The sequence below is a fragment of the Nylanderia fulva genome, unplaced genomic scaffold (assembly GCF_048542155.1).
Source record: "Nylanderia fulva isolate GAGA-0341 unplaced genomic scaffold, ASM4854215v1 Scaffold36, whole genome shotgun sequence".
Taxonomy (NCBI): Eukaryota; Metazoa; Arthropoda; class Insecta; order Hymenoptera; family Formicidae; genus Nylanderia; species Nylanderia fulva.
Window position 1 is genome coordinate 1,543,373 of NW_028190433.1, and position 18,242 is coordinate 1,561,614.

The window sequence follows — 18,242 nt, forward strand, 5'->3', positions numbered from 1 at the left end:
CCGACAAACCTCAAAAAATGTTATTTTAATGTAAATTTAAATGTAAATTGAAAGCGACATATTACGATGTTAAATCGCAATAATTCAGAAAGTAATAAGTAAACGTTCACTAATTTCGCGATTTGACTTTTATGTTATTCATAAATTAACAGAAAAAACTTACTGTGAAGATCAATTTACATGGAAAATATACTTTATTAATTAATCCTTGAATAAGGCTTACAAAACATTTGCTAGTTTGTTTGTGTCCGCAGTATTTGCTTAATTTTTTTGCAAATTAAGTTATATATTTTAGTTGACACAATTGTACGCGCCAGAAAAACTCGCCAAATAATATTCCACGACTCTAAATTTTGACAGCTCTGCCAGTACTACAGAATTTTCGACAGAGACTGCCATAAGATAATTGCCACAGCACAATGTAAGGTAGTAGTACAAAGAAGAACTTAATTATTCTCATATATTCCTAGCAAACGGAAAGGCATATAGCTGCATTTAATGAATTATCACTCTTTGTATATCGCGACATTTAATTATAAACTACGATATTTTCTTATAATAAGACAAAGAACCTTTCATTTATTACTTATTCACTCGAAACATGCCTTGAAGAACAATTAAATTCTAAATTTGTCTACACAGTATGAGATTTCAAACTAAGTAATACCACAAAAGAAGAGAAATGTTCGTCGTATGTGTATTAAATATTAATAACGGCGGAGCAAAACAAAATCTCAAAGAGAATCGTTAATTACTGAGTGCACTTAGATAATTTAGAAATACTGATGTGTCATTCATTTGCACTTATATAGAAAGAAGCATACGCGACAGTATAGAACGGGAATTAATGCGAGTACAAAGTCTTAATTCTTCTACGCTAAGTTTTCAAACGCAGTTTAAATTCATCGCGAATAATACAATATGAAAAGACTGAATTTTCAAAATGTGAATACTTTAAACAATCGAGCAAACATGCTCTCGGGGAATCTTTTACTGGTAGCAGGTGATGGCTCGCAATTTCCAATACTGTGGCGTATACATAGCGCCGTTGTGTGGTTAATGCAGCTGATTTATACGATCGCATTGCTCGCCGGAATAATTGTGACGCCAAAAGAAAAGGCTTTGAAAGACGGTACTGTCGCCGTAGTTGTAATCATCGAGTCGTGCTTCTTGTTTACGCGTATTTACGTACAGAGAAAAGAATTGGCACAACTGATCCAGAAGATGAATGACATTCTACAAACTGCGGACGAGATCATGGAAAATATTGTGAAGGCAACTCTGAAACCAATAATAACGCCGTTTACAATTTATGGAGCAGTTGGCGTGCTATCTATTGCCACATGGACATTGACACCAATTTTATTAATTCTCGAAAAGACTACTTTTCTCTACGTAGATTACAATTTACCATGCGCTTTCACCGCTGAGCCATTCTCAATCGGCGTCTTGATTTGGACAACTATCTTCATGACAATTGCCAGTCTATACAGCTTTTTGAAGAAATACAGCGTGGACATATACATGATGCATCTGGTGTTGATGTTAACCGCACAATATCGATACATGGCAGTAAAGTTATCATTATTATTTCGTGATTCACAAGACAATCGTGACAAGACTCGAAAAGAACATCATTCTATAACAGAAAAAAAATTGAAAGCATTATGTCGACATCAAAATACTGTTTTGCAGTAAGTATAATAGAAAAGTATTTTCTCTTCTGACATTTTAATTATAAAATTGTAATTAAATAACTTTATGCTTTTAAAATATTTGTAAAAACATAAATCGCAACATTACTCAAACCTATAATGTGATTTCATGTATATTTTTTCATAAATTGTAATAGAATATCAATTTATTATTGTTATATATTTTATACATTTTTATTATTATTCTACGTTGTGTTTTAGCATATCATTTTTGTTAAGGAAACTTCTATCAGTGAACTTCAGTCTATTATATATCAACAGCGTTTTTCGGTTTTGCTTTATAGGTATTTTAATGAGTTCAGTAAGTATCGATAACAATCATTATAACAAATCTCAAAGAGAATAAAGAATAGACAATTGTTTTTCTTAATAGATTCTATTCAACTATATATTTACAATATTAATATCTATTTTAATTAAGTGCAAAAAATTTAAATAATTGATTTAACTCGATACAGACAATCTTTTTCAATTCGAAAATGGAGAAATGTGAATTTTGCTTCTACATATATGTATATATATATATAGTCTTTATTTTAATTTTTAATAAAAAGTATTTATCAAATTTTTAGGTGCCATATATGACACTCATGGAAGCAATTTCGGTTCTATCGTTTACAATGGGTTCAATAACACAATTCTTTTTGTTATGTTCTTCCGTACAAACATTATCAGACGCGGTAAGACTATGCTTTATATAATTAAAATTATTTTTTTTCTATAAGCAATGATAATTTAATATCAAGAATAATATAATCTTTTAAATATTATGCATATTAATTAAATGCAGATTTTTTATATATTTATTTATTTAAGAAGTTTTTAATCAACATAATAAAGAATATAAATTAAAAATAAAAAATAATAATTTACATGTGCACTTGCGTGCACATACTTGCTTATTCATAAACATTACTTTATTAATTAAGATATAAATATTGAGAAATTAAATAAAAAACGACATATGTTTATTAAGCTTTTCTTTTGTTTTCATTGTTATATTATTTTTTAAACCTAATATACAGAGTGTCGAAGTGACGGATAAAGCGTTTGATGAAGCGTGGTATCAATTTGGACCATCAATGAAACGTACATTCATATTACTGATAATGGCTAACAATCTAGATTGTAAAATTGCAGCAATTGACAAATTCAATCTGTCCCTGCCTTCATTTATGACGGTAAGTTTTAACATATGTGTTTATTACTTATACATGACATAAAATTATCAGTATTTTAATCCTTTTTATATGTTATATTTTTTCAAAAAATATTCTAGATCATGAATCAATCATATTCGGTCGCTCTTTTATTTTTAAAAGCAAATTGAAAAGGTACATTGCATATGTTTAAATATCGTAAATAGAAGATAAAATAAAAGATAATAATAAAAAAAAAGAAATTAATAAAAATCATTAAAAAAAAATCTGCACATAAATATAATTTGTATAATTATTCAGAGAAAATAAATATAACGAACATAATGTTTTAAAATATTTAGAATGTGACACTATAGTATTGAAAACAGAATTAAACTTTTTTTTTTGTCTTCTATTAACTTTTTTAAAATTATTTCTTAAGTTTGAAAAGAAATGAATTTTACTTAAAGATAATTTGTTATGTTTGTAATATTTAAAATACTTATTCTCTTCACTGAAGAAAGTATAAATATATGTGTAATGTTAATTATAATTATATACAAAAATATTTATATATATAATATATATACTGTACATGTCTACCTTTTCTTCTGTAAAATCTGACAATAGATAAGGCAGATTACTTTAGTCATTGATCTGTAAAATTGATGTCCTTTGGAACACTGTAATATTTCAGCACATTAAATTATCTCAAATTTTAGTTTTTAGTTTTTTGATAAAACGTACATTAGATACAATTATAATAATTATTCAAATATTACAAGTTTTAGCTTCAAATTCACGACTCTGTAACAAACAGTGGAATGCTTATAATATAATTATTGCTTTATAGATTAAACTTAATTATAAAGAATTTTTTTTATTGTCACACACATATTCATTTTTATAAAAAATATAATAAATATTAATACTAAAGAAAAGCTCTCTATATTAATAAATAACTTTGAAAATTAGAAAGGCTATGAAAGCCGACCGCAGATGTATATGCATAGAGATCGCGAAAATTAAAAATTTTTTTCGCCGTCTAATAATTGTGCACGAAGCACAAAATACACTTAGCACATTGTTAAGACTTATTTAGGACAATCTCTTACTCGAGATATTAATTTCTAAGTTTCTCCCCTTTATCCCTGAAAGGATGTATATTTCTATGCATGCACTGCAATAATAATTTTATACATGCGTTGCAATTTTTAAGATTTTATTATCAAAGAATAATATAATTTCGCTTCGCGCACATAATTATATATTCGATCAAACTAAGCAAAATAAAAAAAAATATATATAATGAAATGAGATATACATATAGCGGCAAACTAAAATTATGATCACATTCATATAGCCTCAAGCAACTGTCATCGCGAAGATTAACAATTTGACACTTGTAAAATACTTAAATAATAGAAATAATATTAAAAGCGCGCGCTTGTGTTATATAGTATAATTAAAAATCTTTAATAATAGCAAAACAGTAGACAGGCATTAATACGGATGCAATCATCGACTTTTGTAAACTGTACCATAAATTCAATTTGCCGAGCAAAAGATATTAATAACATAAACTTTTAAAATGTAAATCATCTACATAATCAGGGAAGCATACTTTTATTTTATTTAATATCAATGGTATTCAGTGAAGTTTCCGACATGGTAAATATTCGTCTACTGTTGTATTGTATTGCTATTTAAAATGATCTATACCTGAACTTATCCTGATATCAAAAGAAGAAAACGTTGAAGAACAGCATTATCGTCGTTATGGTCACTATGAAAGAGAATGATGATCCAGCAAGTGATCCAGAAGATAAATGACATTTTCTGCCGTGCGTATGATTACATTTTAGTTGTTGAAAATAATGTGTAATAGGTATGTCTGAAATTTAATATGATTTATATTTTGGTCAAATTTATTACTGTAAATTAAATAAAAAAATACAATAAATAAATTTTAAATTACATATATGTATTTATTTAATAATTTGCTAATAAAAATTTTTACAACAAATAAATATTGCAAAGAATTAATAGTAAGAATAATTCGATAAAATAATATTGTTAAAATAGTGAAAAATTTTACATGTTTATAATTTCTTTCTACGACATCTATATTAATAATGGAACAAATTTATTGCAGTTGTTGATTGGTCTATAAACAAGCATATTTTAAAATACTTTAATATATAAATATTTAAAATAATAAATATGCACACATGTATAAAAAATATATAAATTTTTTCAAAAAATTATTTAATAATCTTAGTACTTTTGAATTCAAGGTGTAACCGGTCGAGAAGATTAATTTTCAATATTTCGATCAAACGCGCATCAGATACAATACATTAGATATTGCAGTTTCCTCTGAAGTGTCTTCGAGACTACAACGAAGAATGCAGTACTATAAGATAATTGCTGCTTTTATAGCACAAAGATAATTACAAGGCCCTTATAGCTCTCACATCCCCTTCGGAAATAAAATGAAGCGAATCATGGCATATAATAAACCAGTCAAGTTGTATAGAAAAAATTATTTATAAATTCTTTTATTTCTTTACAATAGAGTCTATAAGCGGAAACTTTCTATCAATAAAAATAAATTTATTATGTACATCTGTACTATGATTAGTACAGAAGAAAATAATGTTTGCAAATGGGAAATAATTTTGCTATGCTTGTTTTATAGTAATGTATATTATAGTGCAAGCTATACGAATAATAAAAATTCAAGGAAAATAAGATATTGTTCAAAAAATCGACGATCACTTACGATCAACTTTTGCTATCCTATATATTCTTCCGACAAGAGATTGTAATGATATGGAAAGATCAAACGGATGTAAATAAAAATATATACATACCTATATGTATATTAAAAATAAAATTGTTGCCTAAATATTTTATTCAGTTATAGATACATTTTAAAATAACAATCTTCAGTATATTACACGCGTAACATACAGAGAAATATTGAAGACGATTTTAGCAGACTGTATTTTGTGCAGTGTTCACTTAGTATTTATCACGAAGAAGCAACATGGACTTTCAAAACGTAAATCCCCTAAACGTTCAATTAAACATGCTCTCAGGCAATTTATTACCGATGACTAGCAACGATTTGCTGTTTCCTACAGCGTGGAGGATATATAGCGCTGTTATATGGCTGATTGAAGTGATCCAAACCAGCGCAATAATTCCTGGTATCATGTTCGTGCCCAAAGATAAAGCTCTGCAAGATTCAACGGTTGGTCTCGTCGTCACTATAGAAGTGTTTTTCTTGCTAAGACGAATGTACGTGCACAGGCAGCTTGTGAGTCAAATAATAAGTAAACTAAATGAAATTTTGTGCGCGGAGGACGAGATCATGAAGATCATCGTGAGATCAACTTTGAAGCCGGTACAGACTCCGCTTAAATTTTACTGCATAACAGGAATTGGATCCATAATAATATGGTGCTGCGTACCTCTTGCGTTGGCCTTCAAAAAGAGACTTTTTCTCTATGAGGATTATAGACTACCGATGGTTCTTTCGAGACAGCCGTTCTCAATAGAAATTTTTCTATTGGGAAACTTTATCGCGTCCGTCGCCAGCGTATATATGTTTATGAAGAAGGTTGCTTTGGACGTTTATATGATAAATCTCGTTTTACTGATGACAGCGCAATATCGCTACATTGCGGTGAAACTTGCAGCGCTATTTCGTGAAGATACTTCACAGAATAAGTCTAAAGAAAAAAATAATTTTATTATAAATTCATTGGAGAAAGAATTACAAACATTATGTCGACATCATAACGTTGTGGTTCAGTAAGTACTAGCATTTGTTAACTTGTTTTTCTCTACAAATTATTATACTTTTTGAAGCATTATTTCTTGATTCATATTACTACTGAGAAGAGTATTGATTTAATATTCGATATAGATGAATATATCTATAATTATACAACTCATTTATGTGCCGTTATATGACTTTAAAAATATAATCATTTATTTTTTCAGAATGACTTTAATGTTAAAGAAAGTATTGTCTGTGAACATGAGTTTATTATATTTGACGAATATTTTTCTTTTTTGCTTTCTTGACTTTATGCTCATAAATGCAGTAAGTATAATAATTTATAATCATTAATTATCCTAAAAAAATGCTTTCTAAATAATTGAAAACAAAAATTGTTCAACGTTAGTAAAAATTATTATAAATGTTTTAATAAAAAAAATATATAAAATAATATTGACATATATATTAACAATTAATGTGTTAAATTTAGATATTATCAAAGGCTCCCCTAGAAGCAGTCATGGTCATTATGTACATATCTGGTGGCTTAGTACAGCTTTATATTCTATGTTTGTGCGTTCACCAATTATTAGATGCGGTAAACTTTAAAATATTATTAAATTATATTATATTTTTGTAACAAAAAAGTAGCCAAATAACATTTAGTAATTAAAATAATGATGATTATAATAAAAAAGAAAAGCTATGTTTTATATCTAAGAATTAAAAATAGAAAATATCGATAATATGCATAGTCATAATGAGAAAATAATATCTTGATAACTAAATTTTTTTGTCATTCTGTTTCACATGTATCGTCCTTTTGATTCAAATCTAGAGTACAGAAATAACGGATAAAGCATTTCATGAAGAGTGGTACCAAGTTAAACCATCATTGAAATATATATTTATGATGATGATAATATCCAACAATTTAGGGTGTAAACTTTCGACATTTGAAAATTTTAATTTGACACTTCCTTCTTTCATGACAGTAAGATTTAAAATATATTTTATGAACATGTAAATTATATATACGTATATGAGCATAATTGCGGTTTTTAATTATTTCTATTAATTTTATAATGATTAGTTTTAATTCTGTTACAAAAGTTATTATACTGCTTTAACTTCTTTTTCACGTCTCTTTAGATTTTAAATCAATCATACTCGTTTGCTCTTTTGATTTTAAGAGTAAAATAAAGATTTATACAGGTACGTGTGTATATTTTAAATATTTTTATATTATAACTATATTTTTATAACTTATATATTATATAATAAATTTTATATAATTTTATTATATTGTAATTATTATATAAATTAATCAATAATTTTTTATACAAATTATTTTATAATTGTATATGTTACCCAGTGAGAAATGATGATTGAATCGACGTTGATTCGTTGTCGAATCGATGTCAAATTCGTCGAATTGATGTCGAATCGATGACGATTCGACCAATCATTTCTCACTGAATACACAACAAAATAATTATTATATAATTATGTTTTATTTTATTGCTAAAAGTATAATATATAACATATTTATATTTTATTTTAGAACAGAAGATAAGAGATATTTAAACATAAAAAATATTTATCTACATTAATTTTTAATTAAAAATGTTAATATTTAATATTTATTTAGTAACCACTTTTAAAACTGTACTATTTGTTAATTAATAAACAGATGTTTTCTTCCTAATTAAATAAATTTTAATTTTTTGTGTATTGTGTCTACATAACAGGTATTCAAAAAATTTCGACCATAATTGAGAACAGAAATAACTCAGTGTGTGATATTTATATTGTATATAAATCGTAATTATATTATAATATAAGAATGGTAAAAAAAACGGTACTAGCCTTGTATTGTGATATTGTGAAAAAAACTTGTGAAAACATGTAAAGTAATTTCGTAAATAGTTTCTATAAAAGAGTTGTCAATCAAAAAGCGATCTATTAGATCAAAAAATTTAAGGAAATAAAGCCTCAATTCATTTGTAAATAATGTATAAATTTTAATTCAAGAAATTTTTATTATAATGAGCAACAGATTATAAATCAAAAAAATTTAAAGAATATAATTATAACACAGAAAATATATTGTTAAGAAAAGCTTACGTTAAAAATTATTTCGTTCTTCGTCGTTGAAACACGCGTTAAATAATACTTGATACTGCAGCTCTTCATAATCCCGCAATATAGTACAGTGAATAAAATTCTATAAAATGCATGTACATACAGCAAATAAAACTATAAGATAATCATTGCTCTATGTTAATACAAGAAAATTGATGATTCTACTCAACTCTGTAATAAACGAAATAAAATCTATACTTCGTCATCATTTCTGCAGTAGTCACTTATTTGGTCAATTTCTAGAATTTCATATAATAAAAGACTGAATTTCTTCATTCAAAACGTCTGGAAAATCTCACTTACATTTATTAATATTCAAATGCATAATTATAGAATAAACTTTGATAACTAATAATAAAGAAATCGAAATGTCATCATTCGTCGTTTGACAGTATAAAGATATCAAATAGAAATTCGAGAGAAAAGTCATGCACAATCATTTATTTAAGTACAAAAGAAAGACATATACGCACGACACAGCAGTATGTGACGCGGAAAGCGGAATAAATATAAATGCAGAGAAATAATATCTAAATTCTTGATTGATGATTTTGAATGAGCCATGGACTTCCAGAGCGTGAATCCTTTAAATATTCGACTGAACTTATTCTCGGGCAATTTATTGCCCATGACCAGCTATGATTCATCTTATCCCTTATTCTGGAAAATGTATGGGATCTTCGTGTGGCTGCTTGAGTTTATCATAGGTGCCGCATTAATTCCAGGATGCATGTTCGTATCGACGGAGAAATTTCTAAAGGACGGCATGATTTGCATTGCAATCTTCGTAGAAATGTCCTTCTTGATCGCGCGAATTTATATTTGTAAAGATGTGGTTTATCAATTGATTCAAAAGTTGAATGACATTTTGCACACTGCTGACGAGACCATGAAGAGTGTGGTGATCGCGACTTTGAAGCCGGTGGAAACTCCGCTCAACTTCTACTGGTTGGCCGGCGTAGCTGCGATAATAGCTTGGGCTTCTATGCCGCTTGTATTAGTATTCGAGAAGAATATCTTCTATTACGAAGATTATAGAATACCTGCCGCTTTCTCGAAGCAGCCATTCTCACTCGACATGTTTCTGCTGGGAAGTTTGTTTCTAATATTCAGCGCCGTATATATGTTTTTAAAGAAAGTCGGTGTGGATGTATACATGGTGCATTTGGTGTTGATGACAACGGCACAGTATCGATATATTGCGGTGAAAATTGCGATGATATTTCAAGAAAAAATTGAAAATAACAAAGAACATTCTTCTAGATCAGATCAAAGCAAAGAAAAGGAAATTAAAATATTATGTCAACATCACAACACTGTAATTCAGTAAGTAAAATTAAATTAACAATTTTCCTAGCCTTATAATTATAACACAATAATAGTAAGAATAAGATTATAAATTGGTAACATAATAATAGTAAGGATAATATTATAAATTAGTACTTATGTAAATGAGTTGCTGCTTCAAACTTTCTGTATGTGATATTTATAAATTAATTTTATAGTTCATTATAAGTTTATTTTACATTTAATTTTTAGTGCATTATTTCGTAATGTTTTACAGATATATTATGCGTTTTCTTTTAGTATAACTGCACTGCTAAAAGAATTGCTATCTTTGAACTTTAGTTTAATATACATGAACAGTGTCTTTCGATTTTGCTGCCTTGGTATCATGGTGAGCATGGTGAGTAATATTTTTTTCATATATTATAAAAAAAAATTGCTATTGAATTGTGATGAATATTTATTACTTATGACGTCTTTATAAAATTTCAGGTACCATCGACAACGTTCTGGGAAGGACTTTCAATCATTATGTACACTTCAGGAGCAGTGGTACAACTTTTTATCTTATGTTCTTGTGTGCAACAATTATTAGACGCGGTAAATTTTATTTTAATATATTTTTTTATTCAATTGATGTAATATACAAATTTTTTTTTCTATTATGTATTTGTCATAAACAAATCTATTACAATGTATTCAATATTCTTTTTTATAAAAATCACTATAATATAAAATAATTTTTGAATTTAAGAAAGTTAGACAAAATAATTATTAACTTTGCAAATAATAGATTGTGATTAACAATTATTTTCACATAAATTACTTTTCTTTTGTTAAATATAGAGTACAGCAATAACGGACAAGGCATTTCACGAAGATTGGTATTTACTCAAACCATCGATAAAACGTATATTTATTTTAATAATTATGGCGAATAATTTAGAATGCAAACTTGCAACGTTTGAAAATTTTAATCTTTCTCTACCTTCATTTATGGTGGTAAGATCTTTTCTTCATTTTTTTATATTATATTTTAATGTAATATTATATTTCGTTTATTTTTACAAATTATTTGTTTCTTTTTCAGATTTTAAATCAAGCGTATTCGATCTCTCTTCTATTCCAAAAAATTAAATAAAAAGCAAAGAAAAATTTTATCTGTAGTAATTGTTTATTTTCTTAATATATATTTAGTAGGAATATTTTTCTTTGTTTTTAATAATAAAATGATCAATTTAGTTATATTGTTAAAATATTTTATATTTCAGCAAGATACCTGAAAAAAAATCTGTTAAAAAGTAGTTGATTAAAATAATATATTAGTATTAATATTACAATTGAATCTTGTATATGTGTGGCTATAGCACAAAAAACAATAAAAATAGCAATCATTTATGACAAGATATTTACATATATAAAATTTATTTCATATGTCATAGGTATATCAAAATATTTGCAAAATTATTAACGTAATTATTTTTTATTACTTTATTATATTTTTTAATATTTTTATTACTATATACCTTTTATTACGTTATTATTTTTATTATTTTCTTGAATTATAAATTATCTTACAAAAAAGTAATATATATTAACAAAATATAGAAATATAAAAAAATATGTAAAAAAGATTAAGAATATGTATCTAATGTTTAATTTTATTTATTCTACAATAGTAATATAATAAAAATCTTTTTAGATTATTATTTATTAAAATAAAATTCAATTGAAATAATAAATGGATCAGAGTGAGTGATTGTGAGAAACTTCAAATTTCGATATAAATATATATTACCTTCTAAATATATTATAAAATTTTTTTATCATACTTTAGTTGTTTATCATCAACGGCTTTGTTAAAATAATGTTTTATTATCATATATGTTTTCGGTGAAATAATGCAATACGTATATAATATTCTTGTATAATTGCAATAAACATATTATTATAATATAAATATATATATAAATTGAGTGTTAAACAGGCAATAAGAGCCACATCGCGGATGACAGTGCGTTATCCCATACAAAACTAAATTTTTTTCGTTAGGATTAAAACCTGTGCACAAGGCACTAAATTTCCCGATTCAGCGACTTTCGGATCTATATTTTTCTCTCGCATTTATTTCCTTAAGGGGGGAACAGGGAATGTATGGAATTAAATCTCTTGTAGAGATTATTTCAATTTTATATCTTGGCCGTGTCCAAGTAAAAAATTTAGTGCCTTGTGCACAGGTTTTAATCTTAACGAAAAATTTAGTTTTGTATGGGATAACGCACTGTCATCTGCGATGTGGCTCTTATTGCCTGTTTAACACTCAATTTATATATATATATTTATATTACAGAGCCTTGTTAAATTCTTAATTATTATAATATATATCATTCATTTTTATTTTTAGTTAGATTCCAATAATTTACAAGTTTTTCAAGAGTTATTTACGAAGAGTTATTTATCAAGTTTTTCAAAAGTTATTTATAGAATTAATTTGTTATCCACGGATATATGTGAAATTCTTTCTAAATATTTACCACTATTGTACATTTAATCGAATTCTAATGATGAATAAATCCATCATATATATCACTGTTTTCCATTAATGATACGCCCGCCAAAATATTGTCAAATACTGCGGCTGTTCTTTAGATTTTATGAACTTCTGCAATAAGTAATGCATGCAATAAGAATGACTGATATGTAGCTTAGTATTAAATTACAAGGAAAGATCATAAAATTGTATTCAGCTTTAAGTTAAATGACATTGAATAGTACATCAGTACATAGTGTCTTTTATTATCGAGATATATTTAGATTTTATAGTTGATAGCACAATGAATATCTTTCAAAATTATGTCTGAGAAATTTACTAAATTGTTAATGAAAATTGGTGTGCTTAGAAGACAAACGCCAAATGCAACAATGAAAAGGGAATATTGCTGGTTGCCCTACAACGGCATAATATATTAATGGAAAACTGAAGAACGCATTTTAATGGGGAAATAATATTGGAGACAACGGTGAATGTAAAGATCTACAGTAAAGTTTCTTTATATCTAAAGCACTAAAATTTATTAGTTTATCCAAACTTTCGAGAAGAAAAGTACATTTTTGCTAATACTAACTAATAAAGCTCTTAATTTTTTAAAAAACATTTACTTTAAATAAAACATTATTAATAAAAGTTGAGAAGATTAGTTTGTCAATAACATTAATTGTAAATCATTGACTGTTGTGAGTAAATATTACTAAATTAAAGTTAAATTTGTTGTTGAAAGTAAAGAAATACATTTCCAAATTAATATTAGTCAAATTCTAAAAATATGGAAAAATAAATACTTAAGAATCAGTTTAAGAAATATCTTAAATAGATATAAATTGCAGGAAAATAAATTATTAGAATCAATAGGATAATTCTATCATACTTTATTATTTAACATTTTTATTTCGATTATTCGGTTTTTATATATTCCGTTTTATAGGAAGATCCCTATTTGCCAGAAAAACGATATCGTACATCAATAACATATGAATTTTCAAAACGTGAATCCCTTAAATGTTCGATTGAACATGGTCTCAGGAAATTTGTTACCAATGACTGATGACGGTTCATCATTTCCCATACTATGGAGAATATATGGCGCTTCAATTTGGTTACTCGAAATAATTCAAATGTGTGTTTTAATTCCCGGTTGCATAATCGTGCCGAAAGAAAAAGCTCTGAAAGATGGTCTAATTGGTATTGCGATTACCATAGAAGTAGTCTTCACAACCGTTAGAATTTATTCGCGTAAGGCATTAGTGCGACGATTGATTCAGAAACTGAATAATATCATGTGCATAAAAGATGAAATAATGAAAAATATGGTGATAGCGACACGGAAACCGATGGAAATGCTTTTCAAATTTTATTGGATAGCTGGCATAGTATCTTTAATCATGTGGTTTACCGAACCATTTATGTTAATTTTTAAAAAAAATTCCTTCGTGTACATGGATTACAGAATGCCAATTGTATTATCCAAGGAACCATTCTCGACCGGTATTTTTTTATTGGGAAGTCTCATTGTCATGCTTAGCAGCATGTACATATTTACGAAGAAAGTCAGTGTGGATAGCTACGTAATAAATATGATATTATTGATTACTGCACAATATAAATACATTGCATTAAAACTCTCTATGATATTTCGAAACGAAAGGTTGCAGAATAATTACAGCAGTTCTAATAAAAAGCAACATTATTCTGAAATAAATTTTTACGCAGAAAAAGAGATAAAATCTATATGTCATCATCATAACGCGATTCTTCAGTAAGATTATTTGCAAACATTATTAATAGAAATTAGCAAAAATTTTATTTGTATCAAAGACTTTTGGTTTTATATATATAGATCAGTTTAATCTACAAATTTACAGTTTTAAATTTATTTTTAAATTAATTAGAAAAAACGTAATACGTGTCATTAAATTATAAATAAGTTTAATACAAAATACTTTATGACAGTTTGCCTATATAATATTATTTATTTAATAAAACAATCTAATAATTATATGTATATTTAATATAATAATTATTTGTATATTTTATTTTAAGCATCACATTAATGCTACAAGAATTGTTAGCTATGAGTCTCAGTATAACATATCTAAACAGTGTTTTCCGGTTTTGCTGCATTGCTATTATGGTGATCTCAGTGAGTATAAATCTCTAATATTAATTATTATCAAAAAATATTTTCTAATAAATTTGTATACCATTTTACGTTATAAATAGTTATTAATTATAGTCTACTACTGGTCATAATTTTTCGTGCCTGTATGTAATTTCAGATACCTTCAAGCGATTTAAATGAAAAAGCCGTATTTATTATGTATGCTTCCGGTGGAGTAGTGCAGCTGTACATACTGTGTTCATGTGTGCAACAGTTATTAGATGCGGTAAGTTTTATAAGACAAATTCTTATATGAATTTTACGTACAAAAGAGTATCTCTTTCTAAAAAAAGGTATGCAAAGTCGAGTATCGCAAATTTTGTTGCTGTTTATCCGCAATGTTGATTGGTTGTTTCGATTAATATTATGGCTGCATTCGTTTTGGACGCTTTCAGCGCTATAAGCATCTTTGTTTGATATTCAATGTGCAACAAAGACAAACGATGCTTATAGCGCTGAAAGCGTCAAAGCAAACGCAGCCTATGTGTTATATTAATAACATCAGACAACTGTCATCGTAAAGGTTAATAGTTTGACAATTGTAAAATGCAAAATAAAAATAATATCAATAACGTGCGTGCTTATGGTCTGGTAAAAATATATTAATTAATTATGCAACGCATAAAAATTCAATATTTAAATCTTTTACAGAAAATACGAACGAAGAAATAGTTTTCTATCAAAATCTTTTGTGATTAAACATCTACGCTTTCATTAGACTCGCGCGAAACTCTATACCTCATACATCCATCACGTTGCGCGGTGCGCGCGAGACTGATTTTCGCACGGGGTATCTCGAGCGCGGGCCCGCTGGTCACATGACCAGTAGTCACGTGACCAATGGTCACATGACCAGTGGTCACGTGACCATCGGGCCCGCGCTCACGATACCCCGCGCGAAAATCAGTCTTGCGCGAGCCGCGCAACGTGATGGATGTATGGGGTGTATTAATCTGATGGAAAGAATAGAAAGAGAAAATTGCTTTCGTCGTGCAGCGTGCAGAGCCGTGCAGTGTAGCGGACGTGTACAGATGTGCGAATCTAATGGATAAGCACAAATATTTTGATCAAAAGATTCTTGTAGAAAATTGTTTTTTTTCTGTTAAAAATTTAAATATTAAGTTTTTATGAATCACGTAATTAATAAATATATTTCTATACATGCATTGCAATAATAATTTTATACATGCGTTGCAATTTATAAGGTTTTATTATCGAAGAATAATATAACTTCGCTTCGCGCACGTAATTATATTTGATTAAACTAAACAAAATCAATAAATTAAAATTATATACATTAGAAAAATTCGGGAATTAATATTATGTACATAATAGTAATTCGGCAAATTAAAATTATAGTCATAGCATCAAACAACTGTCATTGCAAAAATTAACAATTTGAAAGTTGTAAAATAAACAATAGAAATAATATCAAAGAAGCGCGTAAAGCGTGCGCTTGTGTTGTCTAGTTCAATAAAAATGTTGTAATTAACAAAAATACATTATTATATGTGGATTATTATTTTCTCTCTAAAACTTAGAGCACTGAAATAACGGATCAAGCATTTCACGGCGAGTGGTATCGTTATGGAACTTCTATACAGCGGACATTTATATTTATGATAATGGCTAATAATTTAGAACTTAAACTCTCAACGTTTGAAAGATACAATTTATCTCTGTCTTCATTTATGACAGTGAGTTTATAAAATTAATTGATTTTTGTGTTCTAATTTTTTGTTAGTATTTTATAATATGTTTGTTATATTTTCAAATAATATTTTAGATTTTAAATCAATCATATTCAATTGCACTTATACTATTAAAAACTAATTGAAAAATGATCAGCTCTCTGTAAACTGTATAAACTTTATAAACAGTAAGTATAGGATCTTCTCTCTCTCTCTATTATAAAAATAAAATATATGTAAAAGTTAAAGTATTTATGATTACTTTCACGTTCTTCTAAAATGTAAGGCAACTGTTTCAGAGTAAAAACGATATGTGAGAAATATAATATATTAAAACAAGTATAAATTATAAAGTGTAAGTGACTAGTAAAATACATAGATTTTATTGTAATAGAAACAATAATAAATATTATATAAGCAATAAAAATTGTAATTATTTACTATAATATAAAACACGATCTTAAGTAATTGATTATAGATAATAATTTATATCAGACATTATATAGACATATATAAAAACAGATTATAACTTATTGAAATAATTTGTTTTATAGTATATTTTAGATTAATACAAAATCGATGAGACACATGATAAATACATTTTTAGCGGTTTTTGATTTCCATGATTTTGTAAGTCTACAAAATATAATAGATATAATAGATAGTTACAGATATGAGATAGATAATTATTATCTTATGAATAAGTAAAAATTGAAGCAAGTTTACAATTTATAGTTTATTTATGTATTGAATGTATATGGTATAATTTTCTGTGACAGAAAGATTACGCAACAATTGCGGATTATTATTTTTTTCACGATTTTTTTATATCCTTACATTTAGTACACAAAATTTTCTTAACTTACAAGATATTCAAAATCCTAATGTTAACACAAATAATTTACTGACATTTAAGTACTGATCATAAAGCAATTATTGGTCTTTAAAGTTGTGTAAAGTAGTAATCATAAAGCAATTATTGATCTTTAAAGTTATAAAAGCACATTTCTGTTTTGTGTATATTGCCATATAATGATGGCGTAATAATAATGCATTGATAAAAGAGAAAATTTGAAAGAATAATAAATTGTTGAAGGTATAGCAATAATATTCAAATACTATATCTTACTTGTGCTTCTCGACAGTAAGAACAGGAACATCGACAGCAAAACGTGAAACGTGAAACGTAGAAGTAAGTGCATATATATTATCTATTTGTTTATATACTTATATTCATCAAATACTTATCAAATAATTACTGATAATTTAATAAAGAAAGACAGCACTTACTTTTGAAAAACAGAATATAAATATATAAAAGCATAAACAATTAATAATACAAATTTTAAAAAATTAATATATCTAATACATATATACATATATTAGTTATTTGTAACTGCTGATCGTAATTGCTAATAAAATGAAATATTAAATTTTGATTTACGTCAATGCTTTTATAATAATGCATACTTGTTACATTGCACGCAGTTATAAAAAAATTATACTATTGCATAATTATTATTTTAAATTTTGTGGTTGCAAAATAGTATAAGCACATTTGTTTATTTATTGTATAGTATCATTTTATTAACTTAATGATATCTCGAAAAAAAGATATTTTTTTGTTCGAGTATCTCCTACTTTTTGTATATGAAAGCATTATTTTATTTTACATAGGTAAATTATTTATTGTCATTATAATTGCTATAATATACATATAAATATATAAATTTATATAACAAAGATAAATTGTAAAT

The 18,242-nt window shown here is 26.7% G+C and overlaps 4 protein-coding genes across 4 annotated transcripts; all 4 read left to right on the forward strand.

The window, feature by feature from the left end:
• Positions 1-716: 716 nt before the first annotated feature.
• On the forward strand, positions 717-3,101 carry LOC114934520 (uncharacterized). Its single transcript, XM_029307170.2, has 5 exons — positions 717-1,694; positions 1,917-2,016; positions 2,288-2,395; positions 2,741-2,896; positions 2,995-3,101. Exons 1-5 carry the CDS (start codon positions 922-924, stop codon positions 3,043-3,045), a joined length of 1,188 nt encoding a protein of 395 aa, XP_029163003.1. The 5' UTR covers positions 717-921; the 3' UTR covers positions 3,046-3,101.
• Positions 3,102-5,787: 2,686 nt separating this feature from the next.
• Positions 5,788-7,850, forward strand: LOC114934526 (uncharacterized). The gene is made up of 5 exons (XM_085485280.1): positions 5,788-6,676; positions 6,869-6,971; positions 7,138-7,245; positions 7,486-7,641; positions 7,800-7,850. The coding sequence occupies exons 1-5, from the start codon at positions 5,907-5,909 to the stop codon at positions 7,848-7,850; spliced, it is 1,188 nt and encodes a 395-aa protein (XP_085341406.1). The 5' UTR covers positions 5,788-5,906.
• A 1,428-nt stretch (positions 7,851-9,278) lies between these two features.
• On the forward strand, positions 9,279-11,362 carry LOC114934528 (uncharacterized). Its single transcript, XM_029307176.1, has 5 exons — positions 9,279-10,118; positions 10,380-10,479; positions 10,572-10,679; positions 10,926-11,081; positions 11,351-11,362. The coding sequence occupies exons 1-5, from the start codon at positions 9,355-9,357 to the stop codon at positions 11,360-11,362; spliced, it is 1,140 nt and encodes a 379-aa protein (XP_029163009.1). The 5' UTR covers positions 9,279-9,354.
• Positions 11,363-13,177: 1,815 nt separating this feature from the next.
• On the forward strand, positions 13,178-16,503 carry LOC114934529 (uncharacterized). The gene is made up of 5 exons (XM_029307177.1): positions 13,178-13,313; positions 13,562-14,392; positions 14,677-14,776; positions 14,913-15,020; positions 16,336-16,503. The coding sequence occupies exons 2-5, from the start codon at positions 13,608-13,610 to the stop codon at positions 16,501-16,503; spliced, it is 1,161 nt and encodes a 386-aa protein (XP_029163010.1). The 5' UTR covers positions 13,178-13,313; positions 13,562-13,607.
• Positions 16,504-18,242: the final 1,739 nt, after the last annotated feature.